Raw genomic sequence first — 14,021 nt, 5'->3', positions numbered from 1 at the left:
TACTTAACAATGACAAGAAGACATTAAGGGGATTTAAGCAAGCATCCTATCCAGCTGTCTTAGATCAATGCCATAACCTGAAATTGAATCGAAGACCTAAAGACAGTCTGTTCTTGTGGCCTTTACTACTCTTTTCATCCATTTCATGCTTGGTACAATTTATTTTTCTATATCTCATGGACAATAGAAAGGTATTATTTGACCTAACTGAAAAAAAGATAGGACTGTCTTTGACAGGGATGTTTTATAATCCCTGGATTCTTTTTAACCCTCAATCATACTTGTTTCTGTACAGGCCATGACTTTTGCACTGAAGGGCATAACTGTATGGAGCATTCTGTCTGCCAAAACCTAGATGACAGAGCTGTCTGTAGCTGCCGAGACGGCTTCCGAGCCCTTCGGGAGGACAATGCCTACTGTGAAGGTAATACCTTGTAAAGATGCTTAGCTCCGCTGTATAAATTACTGTGGGAAGAATGTATTGATTCATGAGTTATCAAAGGGATAGGCCTATTAAATGCTATGAATTAGATATCCAGCATATTAATCAACGAAAATAATTATTTCTCCAATTAAGTTCTTTAAAAAAAAATTAAAAAGTCTGATCAGTGTCAAAGTTGCAAGTTAGTATGGCTGAGGTCTTGAATTAGAAATATCATTCCATAGGAAAGTTTTCCTTTTTTTTTTTCATGGTGTTCAGATATTCAGGCAACCTAAAAGTCAACCATTTGCATAGCATATTAGTATAACACTTAGTTTCTCTTTTCACTGCTGCCTGTTCCCATTCTCTCTCCCCAGAAAGTAAGTAAATGCTATAGACTAGATACTAGTATTAATCATACTGAGTAATGATTTATTATTTGAGCTGCTCTTTTGGTATCAGGGAGCAACAAGCTACTTAATCAGAAGAGAAGCCTCTATAATTTCTGTCTTTACCGTCTAGCGTAATCCTGTGAAAAAAACCCATACCCTCTCCAGGGGCGAGAGCCAAAGTCCTCTGCACAGTCTCTTAGCTTTTGCACTAACCATTGCTTTTCCTCATGAAAACCCTATTCTGCAAACACATAATACTAGGGTACTATCAGGCCATTCTTACTATAAAGCTTAAGTGTTGGCAGCAGGATGGCCTTTGACTAATACGCACTTTGGTTCAGATTTAGCCTGCTAAATTGAAAGTTAAGCATCTGTGAGTAGAGTCTAAGGTACTCTGCAGTCCCACCTAATACCTGGATTGTTCTCTGGCGATGCACAATTAAATGGGATGAATCAAGACCTTTTCAGACTGTTCCTTTGGATGAACACTGAAAAAGTTAATGCCTGCAGCTTACTTGAGTTAGTAGCTGCATTAACGTCAGTGGGAATGCTCATCGGTAGATTTAGGTTTGAGAATTCATGACTGTTTTCAGGAAAGGAGCATATAATTAATTCATCTTCGCATACCTCTCTGCTTAATGTTTATGGTAAGCCTTCTGATGGAAACCTGTTTTGAAAGTAGAACTAAAAATCATGCAGAAACAAATCCCTTGCCCCTCATCATGTCCCAGCAGGCATCTGACATCAGGACCTGCTGTATAGTTTGTTCTGTGTTGCAGCATCAACCGCTTTGTATCCCATAGTCCCGGGAGACTACACCAAGGCTTAGGCTGTGGATCTGCGTTTCTGGGAACTCATCAGCCATTTCCTTTTTGAGGGGGTCACTGGAGCAATGGAGTTACGGTGAAATCAGGTGTTTTAAGAAGGTTTTTTCTGTGGCTCTATTGTTACTCTGCTGAATGAAAGTGGAAAAACAAATTATGCTCTCTTAGCGATCTCCTGAGCGCTCAAATTAGAGTCTGTTGCAATGTGTGCAACTTGCCAGGCATGTCATAAGCAGTAAAAAAGAAAAGGAAGCTTTTTGATCAGCATTGGTGGTGAAATGTTTGGATGAGGACGCAGTAGATTATCATGTGTGAGACTGATGCATTTGTATTAGAAGTGGATTTACCAGTTTGTGCAGTACCTGAATTCAGTATGATGATTTTTGAGAAGATTTCTTGGCACGATTGATTCTGTATGGGCAAATGACATTGTTTCTGGGTGGTAATAATCAATCTGCTTAAGTGCTTTCAAAAAACTTGCATAAGTCAATAAAAGGTTGGGACACATTATTTAGATTAAAAAAACCCCTGTATTACTATGTTTGGATGTATTAAAATCTCTCTTAAAAATGTGTGTGATTTAGGGCCTGATCCAGGAACACTTGCTCACCTTGAAAATAGTGGGATTAAGTCCAATTAGGAAGATGTGCTCACGTGAGCAAAGCTCATGAGACTGGGTCCCTGCCAGGTGAGGTTCTCTCAGCCAAGGGAGAAGCTAACTCAGTAGACAAAACAGCCTAGCTTTGCTGCCAGTTATGTGCCATAGCTGCAGTGTTTGGCACCACACTTGAACTATGCACATTTGGTACACGGGTCCAGAACTGGTCTTGGCTGGCTATCCCTGACGGAGTGTGGAGGTCATATGCTGGAAGGAGGGGGAATAAGGTCACAGATGGAAACTTTAGGAATGTTTTTGTGGAAGAGGAGGGGCAGGGGACTGAAATATCCATGTTTCTTCAGAGCTGTGCTTTTAGTATTGTATCCCTTTTTCCAACCCAAATGTCTCTTTGAGCACTGAATTTTTTATTTCTGGAAAGAGACTCTTACTTTAATATTAAACAAGGTAATAGCAAAGAGCACAATAGCAATGGTGTAACACCAAGTCTTTTCAGACTCCTGTCCCTCATCTTGAAAGGCTGCAATGGTCCCAACCTCCCTTTCTCAGCACATACCCTTTCTTCACTGTGCCATTATTGTGGCTTTAATTGCAAGCAGTGTCAAGTGTGGAAATGTCGACTTAACACAAAGCCTTTCAGAGAAGGGTATGATAGCTGTTTCTGTGTTTGCATTTCACAAACTTCAGATACACTGCAAAATTGGATGCCATTGATTCTGTGTTAGAGCCGAACTTCATTAAATACAACCCTGATTTGTGCTTCAGCACTGTCAAAATTCAAAGAATAAACAGAAGTAATAATGCTCCCATTGGCAGAACTTCTCCATAAGGTAAAAGAACAAAAATAAAAAATATTCAAAGCTGGTTTCAGTATGGGTCTGGTAAAGCTGCATAAATTTCATCTGAATGATGGAAGAGTTTGGCTTCTGTCCTAGAAAGAACTGGTACTTTTCCAAAGCTGTGTGATGTCTCTAGATACTGTTATATTGGATACCTTTCTGTTTTATAATAATAATATTTGTTAATATTTATGTCACATTTAGCTTTCCCTTGGAGGACTGTTAAAAGCAATACTTAAAGAGTTGGGATTTCTTCATTTACATGCTGTAAGCCTTATTCCAAGTACTCTGAAATCTGTTTTCTGCCTCAGGCTATTATGCAGTTTGAGATACCTTATGGGCAGATTGGGTATGGATTTATGCTGTGCTGCCCAGGTGTAGGTGCTTCTGGATATAGCATCCTTGGTGTATAGCCTACCTATCATCAAGATTTTACAAAAACAGATGTTCTGATGAAGTGTAATTAGTTTTTCTCAAAGCAACACCTGCAGTGCTCTCAAACTGATGATCACCCTCCGGGATATGTTTCAAATAGTGTTCAGTGCCCACTATATTTGTGGTGGTGGAATTATGCTGAAAAAGTTTTTAAGGATAAATTTTGTGACTCTTGGCTATCAGGATATTCTGATGCATCTAGAGGAGTGAAATATACCCATATTTCAAATAAAATGGGTTTGCAGATAGAATGCTGGTGGCAGCTTTAGGTGTTCTTCTCAGATCCTTGAGCCTAAGCTGTTTTCATATGCACTTTTGGTGGTCCTCAGAAGATATGTGTGGGGAGGTGTTATTTGCGCCCTTTGGGGACTGCACGTGGAAGGATTGCTTGAAATCCAAGTTTCTGATTTAGTAATAGCACTCAACTATCTCTGTGCAAAATCTAACTTCACTTCGGAAATGTTGCCAGGGATTGCTGATTAAACAGAGAAGAGAGTAGGCTCAAGAAAGAAGACAGGAGAATGCAGTAATCTTTTTTAAGCACTGGGACAGAACACGATCTAAGAAAAACACATTGTTTGCTTCTTTATCAAGAGAATTTTGCCTGATGCGGAGGCTATTTTACATTGTGTACTGGTTTTGACTGGGAAGGAGTTAATTTTCTTCATGGCAGCCCTTATGGTGCTGTTTTAGATTTCTGACTAGAAAAGTGTTGATAACACACAGATGCTTTAGCTGTTGCTGAACAGTGCTTGCACAGTGTCAAGGCCATCTCTGTTTCTCACTTCTTCAGCAGCGAATAGGCTGGGGGTGGGCAAGAGGTTGAGAGATGACACAACTGGTACAGCTGACCCCAACTGACCAAAGGGGTATCCCTGACCATATGATGTCATTTTCAGCAGTAAAAACGGGGGTTACTTTTTCTAAGGTGGCTGTTGCTCGAAGACTGGCTGGGCATCAGTCTGCTGGTGGGAGGTGGAGAGTGATTGCCTTTGAATAAGCTTTTTTCCCCTTTTTCCCCTTCACTTATTAAATGGTCTTTATCTCGACCCATGAGTTTTTTCTCACTTTTGCTCTTCTGATTCTCTCCCCCATCCCACTGGAGGGGGGAGCGAGCGAGCAGCTGGTGGGTGCTGAATTGCTGGCCAGGGTCAACCCTCCACACGTCACAGATTTACCTTATGTGTGTGTGGACCATAATGTTTGTTTTCTGATATTTGGGAATTTAGTTGTACTAGTTGCACAGTACACAACCTACTAACTTATCTTAACAATTTGGGATCATTTAATATTATTAAACAAATTTTTGTGAAACCATTTTCCATTTTTATTCTATTTTATCCTTCTTCCTCAGTAACTCTCCTAGTTACTCTGCTGTTGGCACATTTGTCCCAGTTTCAAGTGCAGCAGCTGAAATGAGACCAAAGACTGAGTGGCTTTGTCTGCATTTGAGAATTGCATCAGCTTCACTGATGATTGTCTCTCGAGGGGAGGTCTTCAGTTTAGAAATCTGCTTTTGAATAAGCTGGCTTGATTTGAGTCATCGTCAGTGGAGGGAAGCAGGCAGTCTTAGAGGATGAATTGTCATTTTCCCGAGTAGACGTCTGAAGCGTGTTGGAAGCGCCACTTGGTCGGACCTCATCAGGTTTCCCTTAGCTCAGAGTTGTATGTTCTTATTCTGCTTGGAAAGATTTTCTAATTTATCCCTGTGTTTGGGTAAAAATACTAATGTATTATTCAACCCTCTTCCCCAACAGCAAAAACATTACACTTCTTCACTTTACCTAATTAGTACAATGTGTTGTTAATCTTACTGTTAATCTTGGTTTTAATTACTGGATTACAACAATAAAGTACATTTTCAGAATGAACCTGATTTTTACAGATTGCAATGAAGAGAAGATATCTTACAAAAGATAAGAAGTAATAATCAAATTGCAGTAGGATATGTGTTGCATCATATTGGCCAAGTGCAGTAATCGACAACACATTTTTTTCTTTGCCAAGTGTAATATTGAGGAGAGCATAACTAAGATAGAGACCTCTGTAATGGAGATAAACCCCAGCATATTAAAGTATATTCTATTAAGTCTTCTGGGTCTTTCATAACCAATATTGAGCTATTTGCTAGCTTTGCTGTCTTCATGGTATGTACTATATTCTTTGGGTGAGAATCTTAGGAGCTCTGCAGTACTGTCAGTTTTGTGAAACTGGGAAGGTTACCCAAGCTTCTCTCTTCATACATAAATTCTTTTTTGTAAGTGAGATGTGGCAATACTATCACATACAGCTAAGAAATAAAGATTTCCATCTCCATCAACTGGCAGTGTTTGAGTCATTACCTTGTCATTTTGGGTTGGGTTGGAAAACTAATCAAGCAGAAAGAAAAACTTTCACTCCAGGAAGGCAGAATGTTATTTCCAAATCTCTATTAGAAAGTAATTAAACATTATTAATATTAAAATTAAACATTACTATTAGGCAGTATTAATATATTATCAATTATTAATACATTTCTCAACAAAGGCAGTTAAGTGTCATCTTATTTCCATCATTTTGTTACTGAGAAATCTAAATAAGAAGAATTATCAGGCCAGTTTTAATGTGTCAGTGTGTCAGAGTGGGCGAAATCCTTCTTGTCTGCCATGGCTCTTACTCAGGAAGATAATAAAGCATATTCCTAACTTAAAGTGTACAAGTAGTATCCCTGACACCAGTTCATAAAGTATGGTGCATACGGGGGTACAGATAGTCCCACTGCCTGTAGCAGTGGCATGGTTTGTATGCATACAAATTGGAGGAGGTATGCAGTGTTATTTGATTTTAATTACTTCTACAGGAAGTATGTTCAGACTGATTCTATCATCCACCCATAGCCAATACTGACAGTGATGTTATTACGATAAAAAAAAAGCTGAAACTAATCATGTAAAGGGACCCTCTTGGAAACTCTTTTAAAGTCTTCTGTGCTACCAGTGTCTGGTAAGGAGATGCTTTCTTGTACTGAAAGCCACCCTTTTCCACCAGCAATAAAAGCATATGTTGCATTTTGTTTTTAAATGAGAAATTAAGGCGAAAGTTTTAATACAAATTGCTTAAATCTGCAACCTCAAAGCAAAAGAGAAAAGAAACTAAAGCCTTCATTTTGTTCTTGTTCTCCTTTATCTCCAGTTTTCGCTAGTAGCTGGGAGGTGACTACTGAAAGAATTAGATGCTGTCACTGTGCTGAAAAGTACCCAAAGCCAGCTGGTTGGTTTTCTTTTGTAACTTTTAAAGCCTCAGGCTAAAAGTGCAACATGTCTTACAATATGTAGAGGCTGGATCCCGACGAGCTGTAAGAAAGACACAGAAATGCCCGGCATTAAACCAAACTGTATTTAAAATAAAAACTCTTTATGAAAGAGCACAGAGCAAGAGCAGCCACAGTGATTATATCTATTGTGGTAGTTTAACTAGGGTGGCATCATTTGAGAAACAGCTGAGTTGTGATATCGTCACTTACTTCTGTAGAACAGGCAGTAATCTACTGGATTCCCCCCTAGCTTGTGGGAATATGCTACATGCTTTAGACCCTATCCAAACCCCACATACAGCCTAACCCTCCCACAGAGGCCTTACCACAGCTTACAGGAACTATCCTGTTACACGTGCATCTGTCTTCAGGCAAGGAGTTTTAAAATACACGTGTGCAGTACAATCTGTGCTGTCTCTTCTTGAGAAGTATCTGATATATATTTGTAGTTTCTGCATAAAAATATTAATGGTCCTTATTCGCCTTTTAAAATAGGGGAAAACAAAAACACTAACAGTGGCAAGTATTTCTAAATTCTTGACATTCACAGTTCAAAATGATGAGAAGCTGTCATACTTGAAAAAAAAAGAGATTATTTTACAATTCAAATTTAAAGACCTATTTCTAACTGAGTGTAGTGCTGAAGGGGGGTGGATCATGAACTGGAGTCTCAGTAAGTTGTTCTGATTTTTGGAATTCACTAATTAATGCTATACAACATCCTTTTTATTCTCAGTATGCAGCTACATCAGACTAGTTCTTTAGTGCCTAAGGAAAAGCCCCCCGAGGATGCTTTCATGTCTGACAGATAACTATATATAAATACTTGTTTTATCATGTATACGCTACCATATGAATTAATTATAAGATATTAAATAGTAAGAAGATGCAGTTTGCCAAGTAAAACATTGCATGATGGCAGACGATATTTGTTTTCAAAAATTTTCTGTGTGATATATATTTTTTAAACTACATAATGTATGTGGAGTCCAGTGATGTTTTCATGAGATGAAAATTCCATTTTCTTCCAAGAGTCTCACTTGCATGGGTAGCTGTTGAACAATATCTCCTACTGCATGTTTAACAAGGACAGTTTTATCTCAACAGTCTGTCTTCCTTTCCAAAAACTGGGGCAAGTTGAAATAAAAACAACTCTTTGTACTGTTAAAAATTATATTTCTGAAATGCTGTAATGTTGTATCACAGCATTGTAATGTCCTTTCAAAGCTATATAGAGCTTCAGTCAAGGAACGTAGACCTTGAGTGACTTAGCTTTTATTTTAAGAGTATTTTCTGTCCTAATAGCCCCCTCTAAGGCTGCAGGAGGTGGACAGAGAAATCATGAACTTGAGCAAAGATCATTAAAATAATGTGAAGGGAAAAGGACCAAGATGTGTACAATGTGTGTATGTGTTATCTAGGCAGTTTAGTTATGGGCGAGGAAAGAACACACCTTGTGTGAAGATCCAATAATTAGAATTTATTTTTAGTCTAATTGATGCTTTAGCAGTCTAGTCAAGATATAACAACCTCTTATTACTTCAATTACAACAGTGCTAACACTTATAATCCAACTCACCCAGTTTCTCTTAAGGTCCATTAATAATTCAATAAAAATCAATAGACACAAGTAGCTGCCCATTTCCTCTTACCCTCCCTGTGCATTGCTACAATGAATTGTCAGTGGCCCAGGTTCTTTGCTGGGAACAGCATCCTGGAGATGGTGGAAGGTTATTTTGTTTTTTATCCTTGCTCATTGTGTATGCTTGAGGTTATTTTTGTATGTTTTAGCTCAATACATGGGATATGTTCTTGTAGTTGGTTTACGAGGTTAGTTATATTGTGATTCCTTAGGTTTTAGTGCTTTTCTCTTTTGGGGGAGGAGAGGTGCACAACTGCAGAAAGGTAGGCAAAAATAAAAATAACAAAAAACCCTAACAACAAAAAAATAGTTTCAGAGGTAGATCATATATGTGTGACCACTTGGTAATTTTGCTGTTGGAGCTAGGCCTTTTACTGCCTGTTGGTCACACTAAAGGCACAGGGCTATATATATAGGGAGAAGAAAAAGTCAAAGATTATCTACAGAGGGTAGGAGTGATGACAACTACGGTGGTGCAGTCAGCTGGGATAAATAACACGGGAGATTGTGAGAAAATACACAATTTTGGTTGAAGTTGATGTTAACATCCTTTGTGGAATATGTCAGCTGGAAAAACTGCTGCACTGGGGTTGGTAGAGCAAAGCAAAACAAAAATGCAGTGATCGGTTTGTGACTGACTGGAGTAACAGTAGTAGTTAAACCATTGGCTTGCCTGGTGGTGGAGAGCCTAGAAAGCGTAGTGGGAGGAGAAGGAGAAAGGGCTGTGCCAGAGCCCTGAGATATTTTGTCCTCTTAGCCGGTGAGAAAGGGTATATGCAAGAAGAGATACATAGGAGCATAGTGCTATGAAAACCAAAGCATGTGAGATACTGAAACCAGGTTGTAGGTGAAAGTGAAGGGGACCTGGAGAGAATAGGAGCTCTGAAATATGGTTGGGGGAAGTAGGAGAGACTTACTAAGAGCATTTTTATTGGAACAATGGACTGGGAAGTTTTAATGTACTAAACACTTGAGCAAGTTAGAAGGATGAGTTAGTGTGTTTAGTGGTGAAAGGAAAAAACCCAATACTTTCACAGATGGGCAAGCTGGTGGGAGCTTGCTTCAAAATTATGGTAGTTATGGTCTATCCTTTTTCTTTTAAGGAGGAGGAGCTGGTGAGGGGACGGGTTGAAGACAGGAGGAGAGACAAGGTGAGCAAGATCTGGAGACAGGACCAAACTTACTCAGGTAGAAAGTGGGTGAGGGAGAAAAACAGCAGTGAAGCTTGATGTCAGAGGTAGAAGGTGAGAAAAGAAGGGCTATAGTTGGTGGAGGGAAGACAACGAGAAAGAAAAAGTACAGAAATTATTTTCCTTTGTGACCCTGTGCAGGATGCAGGACAGGTTGTGTTGGTTTTAAATCCACATTTACCTTTTTCAATGGTATTGGTTGCTGTGATTGGTCACTCGTCATTCTCCTCTTTTGTAGTCCCTCAATGGGTGAGTAACGTCTGCTGATCCTTGTGATGCCCATTTTCTAGGTCAGGAACCAGATGAGAAGAAAGTCTCAGTCTTTCCCAGGTTATCTATTTCTGTGTAAGTCAGGTCAGTAGTGATAAAAATAAGGGCCTGAAGGCCCTTTATGGTGACCGTTGTTACTGGCATCCATCCTTGGGATTCTCAGCAGAGAGGCCCACAGTTCGCAGGAATGGTGGGTAAATGATGCCCTTGCTCTTAGCAGTGGAGCCTTCGGGTCAGGATGGAGGTTCGCTAATGAGGTTGTGTGGGAGAGGTGGAAAAGCATTACTCTCTTCAGCAGGTAACTGTGGGGCTTCATGGACAGAACCTTTCATTAACACAAAAAATGCAGTATTTTGTTTGTTTTGTTTTTAAATTGTAGGTCTAATCTACTCTCCTCTTGTGTTCAGGGTAATTTTTGATGCAGTTATGAAATAGATGTTTATAACTAAAGCTTTTTATGCTCCTGTTTGATCTCTTCCTAGGTACTTAATATTATTTATTACAAAAATCCTGCAAGAGCATCTCTGTGCCCACCATATGCCTCTGTGAGTGTGACCACGGAGATCACTGATGCTAGATGCCATTGAGTTTTAAAGGACATGGCTGGAGGCAGGATACTATCCATAAAGGATCCTCAGTTCTGGAAATAGTCTCCTCTCTTTACAGACCAGATATACTGACTTAGTACCAGACTCATTTGTTCTGGCAGGCTTTTGTGTTAGATAAAGGCAATGATGGATAGTGAGGCCTAAGGAGAGGCTTTGTTTGTTAGTGTGAGGCTTTGGTCAACAATGATTTATAGATTGCAGGTCAAGTTCTCTTCTTGTTAATGGGTTTTTAAAACATAACTGGAAATTTCACTCTGGGGAAGCAAAATCATTTGGGTGCAGGAGGAAGGGATACAGGGAAACATTTCCTGGGTTATATATTTTGTATAAAGTTTGTTTCAGTGCTTGGGGGCGATAAAGAAAGGCGTTGTTTTTTCAGTTTTGATGTTTTCGCAAGTATAAATAAATAATTGAAGTGCAGATTCCAAACACTTTTGCACTAACCAATTTTCCCAGAGAAGCCTCTTTTATCTGTTCCACTGGGAATAGAGCAGGTTGATGATCTCCGTGACTACATTGTTTTCAGTACATCACAGCTGGTGGCTCAGTATCGCATCGCAGACTTCAAGCACACAAGTCTATTGTTGAATGTGTAGAGCCATTCAAGTGGTGCATTCATCCTATTGAACTGGCTTCAGCATCTTACTGGCTAAACAGTAAGACATTATTGTGCATTAATATGCTAACTAGACTTTTTGGCAGGGAGAAATGAAGATAAATGTTGTAGGCTTTCTTAGATGTTGAAATGCATCAGGTTTTCTGTTGTACTTAGCGCATTTGTATCTAAAGGTGAATAAAAGGCTACATCAGTGTTTCAACAAGTAAGCAGGATGAAAAGGCTTTTATTTTGGTAGCTTTGAAAGAGAACAGATGTTGGGCTCTTTCTCTGCCCCAGTTCAGTCTTCCTTGATCTCTAATACTTTAACCTAATGTATACAAAGCTTGCATATAGAGTGCTGAAGGGGCAATGGAATCGCATATTTTTAGTGTGGTCAATCTCTGTGTGACTAGTTGTCATTTGACTGTTACTTTACCCTTTTTGTATTAATTATCTTTTGTGTCCAGTGGCGATGTAATTTAGTGCCAAAGTTGCAAACTGTTTGTAAAAGCAGCTTCTTATCAGCTGTGCATCCATGGTGTAGAGCAATGGAGTGTTGACACTTGATTAGGGTCTTTAGGTGCCAAAGTAATATAATAATGTGACAGTAGCAATAATAATCACTTTATATCCTTTGCATTATGTGTAGGTTTTCTAGAGGGCTGGGTGGGAAATAGTTTTGTTTTCCATTGAGCTTTTAAAAAATCTGGACAGTATCTTTGCAAATCAGTTTGAAAAAAAAAAAATCAGATTTGTTCAAATGAAACACTTCAAAGTTAATGTGATCAGTTGTGTTTTTTTTTTTTAACAATCGAACAAGCAAGATTTTGAAATAAATGCAATTATAAATAAGACATTTTGCAAAACCTCAATATGTGGTGTGGTGGCAAAATGAAAGCTTTTATTTAGAACACTTCTGTATTAGGAGGTTTGAATCAAAGGAATTCTGGCTTTAAGTTTTTCACTGCAAAATGAAAACCAGTAGTGTTTTGGGTCTCCTGTGGCTATTTACCTGCCAAAGCAATCATTAATGTAGTTTTCAGAAAGTTCTATTTAATATTTTTGAGGCTTTGGTTCTTTAAGTAGAATTTTATGAGGGTGCCAAAGCCAGCTCCTAGGCAGTCTGTTGACGCCAAGAACATAAGACCTCTAATTACTCGAAGACTGATGTTGTTACTAAAATACAAATCAACACCATTAATTTAATATGGTGTTGTGAACTGGAACTATGAAAGACACAAGTTGCATCATTTGTGGTAGTAGCTGAGGCATAAGTTGTAACTGCTGGCTGGTTTTGCGAACTGTACATTTATGTTTCTGTATGTCAGGAGATCTGTGTCATTTTCCACTTTCCGTGCAAAACCAGCTGCCTCTGCGGTAGTCTTGTGATAGCTTCCCTTTTTTTTTTCTTTGCTTTCTTAGGTGACTTTCACAAAATGTGTTTTGAGCACTAGTGTGCTCACTGTAAATACACATTTATTTGTGTATGTGTGTACGTCCATGAAAATTACAAAACTAACTTTTCCAAACCAACACCCTAATAGAGATATGATTCTTCCATGCCTGCAGAGCTTACGTGGAAAGGAAGGGAAGGAAACCAGCTGAAGTACGTTGGCCGTGAAACTCTTAGGAACTGAATTTGTGCAAAGCAGGCTGGGCTCAGCACCCTGAACAGTTGACACCATGGTTTATAGCCAACTGCCCTCAGCTTCTCTAGCAGAATCCAGCAGAACAGTTGCACTGGGTGGAGAAACTGGGGAAAATAGAAGTTTTTTTCAAAACTGAATGAAACTAGGAAATTACTACAGGATCGCTAATATTCAGTGTGTCACATTGTTTTGTATTGGAAGGCAAATTTTCTTCTGAGAATGTAAAGGGGAAAAAACCGCAGGCAATGAGTGCAATTGCTAAGTAGCTGTTGATTTAAAGACTGCTGGGAAGAGGAGGAATTGGGAGATAAGCATATAAGCTAAGCAGAAGTAAGTACAGGAGTTAACACTGTTGACATTTAGCATCAGGGCATTAAGAAGTCAACCCTGATTTGAGTTTGTATGTCCAGCCTGATGTTTTGAACTATCATCAGACTCTGCAACACACCACTGTTTTCCATCCAGGAATTTTATTTTCAACTCTGAAAGCTGTAAACATCATTGAAAACAGGGAGGAAGTCAAAACTTATGAGCAGGAAAAAAAACAAGCCAGCAATCCACCCCTTTGATTTTTAACATACTTTTCTAGCAAGGTTCAGTGGCACATTGCATGACAATATAACTAGATGTACAGAGCATCTCAGTAATGCTGTCTTTATCATTAGTATTACAGGAATAGTGTGCTACTAGTCACTTCCAAATTAATATAGCTTTTCTTCTTTGTGGCATAATAATAGTGTGCAGAATTTTTTTTGTTATTTGTGGTGCTTTCTCTGTCTTACTATTGATGTATAACCTGCTACAAGAAATATGTCTAATTTTGCAGCCCAAGGGAGTACCAAAACCAATCAGGTTTTGAAGTCCATGCCTACAGTGATTTATGTCTGGAGTTTGCTCTAGGTCGTTACACTGCAGCAGGTATTCCGCCCCAACAAGTATTTTATCAAGTTGCAATTTTTTCTGTCAGAGCAGGTCTTTATATAAATCAGATTCTTCCCGGTTCCTTTCAGATATGGTGTGTGTATATGTATCTATATACCTATGTATGTAGATAGGTATAGATAAAGATATATGTATTTATATATATTAAAATTACCCATTGGCCACTTTATAGTTTTAAGAGAAACTTATAAAAATTCTGGTGTCTTTTCAGATCTTCCCATGTTCCTTACAGTTCCTTCCCAAAGAACAATACCTGTTAGATCAAAGACACATAATATGCATATAGTGGTGTGTTTGTATACT

At 38.8% G+C, this 14,021-nt stretch overlaps 1 protein-coding gene across 1 annotated transcript in view; it reads left to right on the top strand.

The window, feature by feature from the left end:
- NELL2 (neural EGFL like 2) overlaps positions 1–14,021 on the top strand; it is a 155,483-nt gene that overhangs the window by 71,979 nt on the left and 69,483 nt on the right. The window contains exon 12 of the mRNA XM_059816768.1: positions 296–424. Coding sequence (XP_059672751.1) covers positions 296–424 — 129 coding nt within the window. The remainder of the gene's footprint in view (positions 1–295; positions 425–14,021) is intronic.

The sequence above is a fragment of the Gavia stellata genome, chromosome 4 (assembly GCF_030936135.1).
Source record: "Gavia stellata isolate bGavSte3 chromosome 4, bGavSte3.hap2, whole genome shotgun sequence".
In the NCBI taxonomy this organism is placed as follows: domain Eukaryota; kingdom Metazoa; phylum Chordata; class Aves; order Gaviiformes; family Gaviidae; genus Gavia; species Gavia stellata.
Note: the sequence above shows the minus strand (reverse complement) of the source record. Positions and strands in the feature narration are given on the sequence as shown.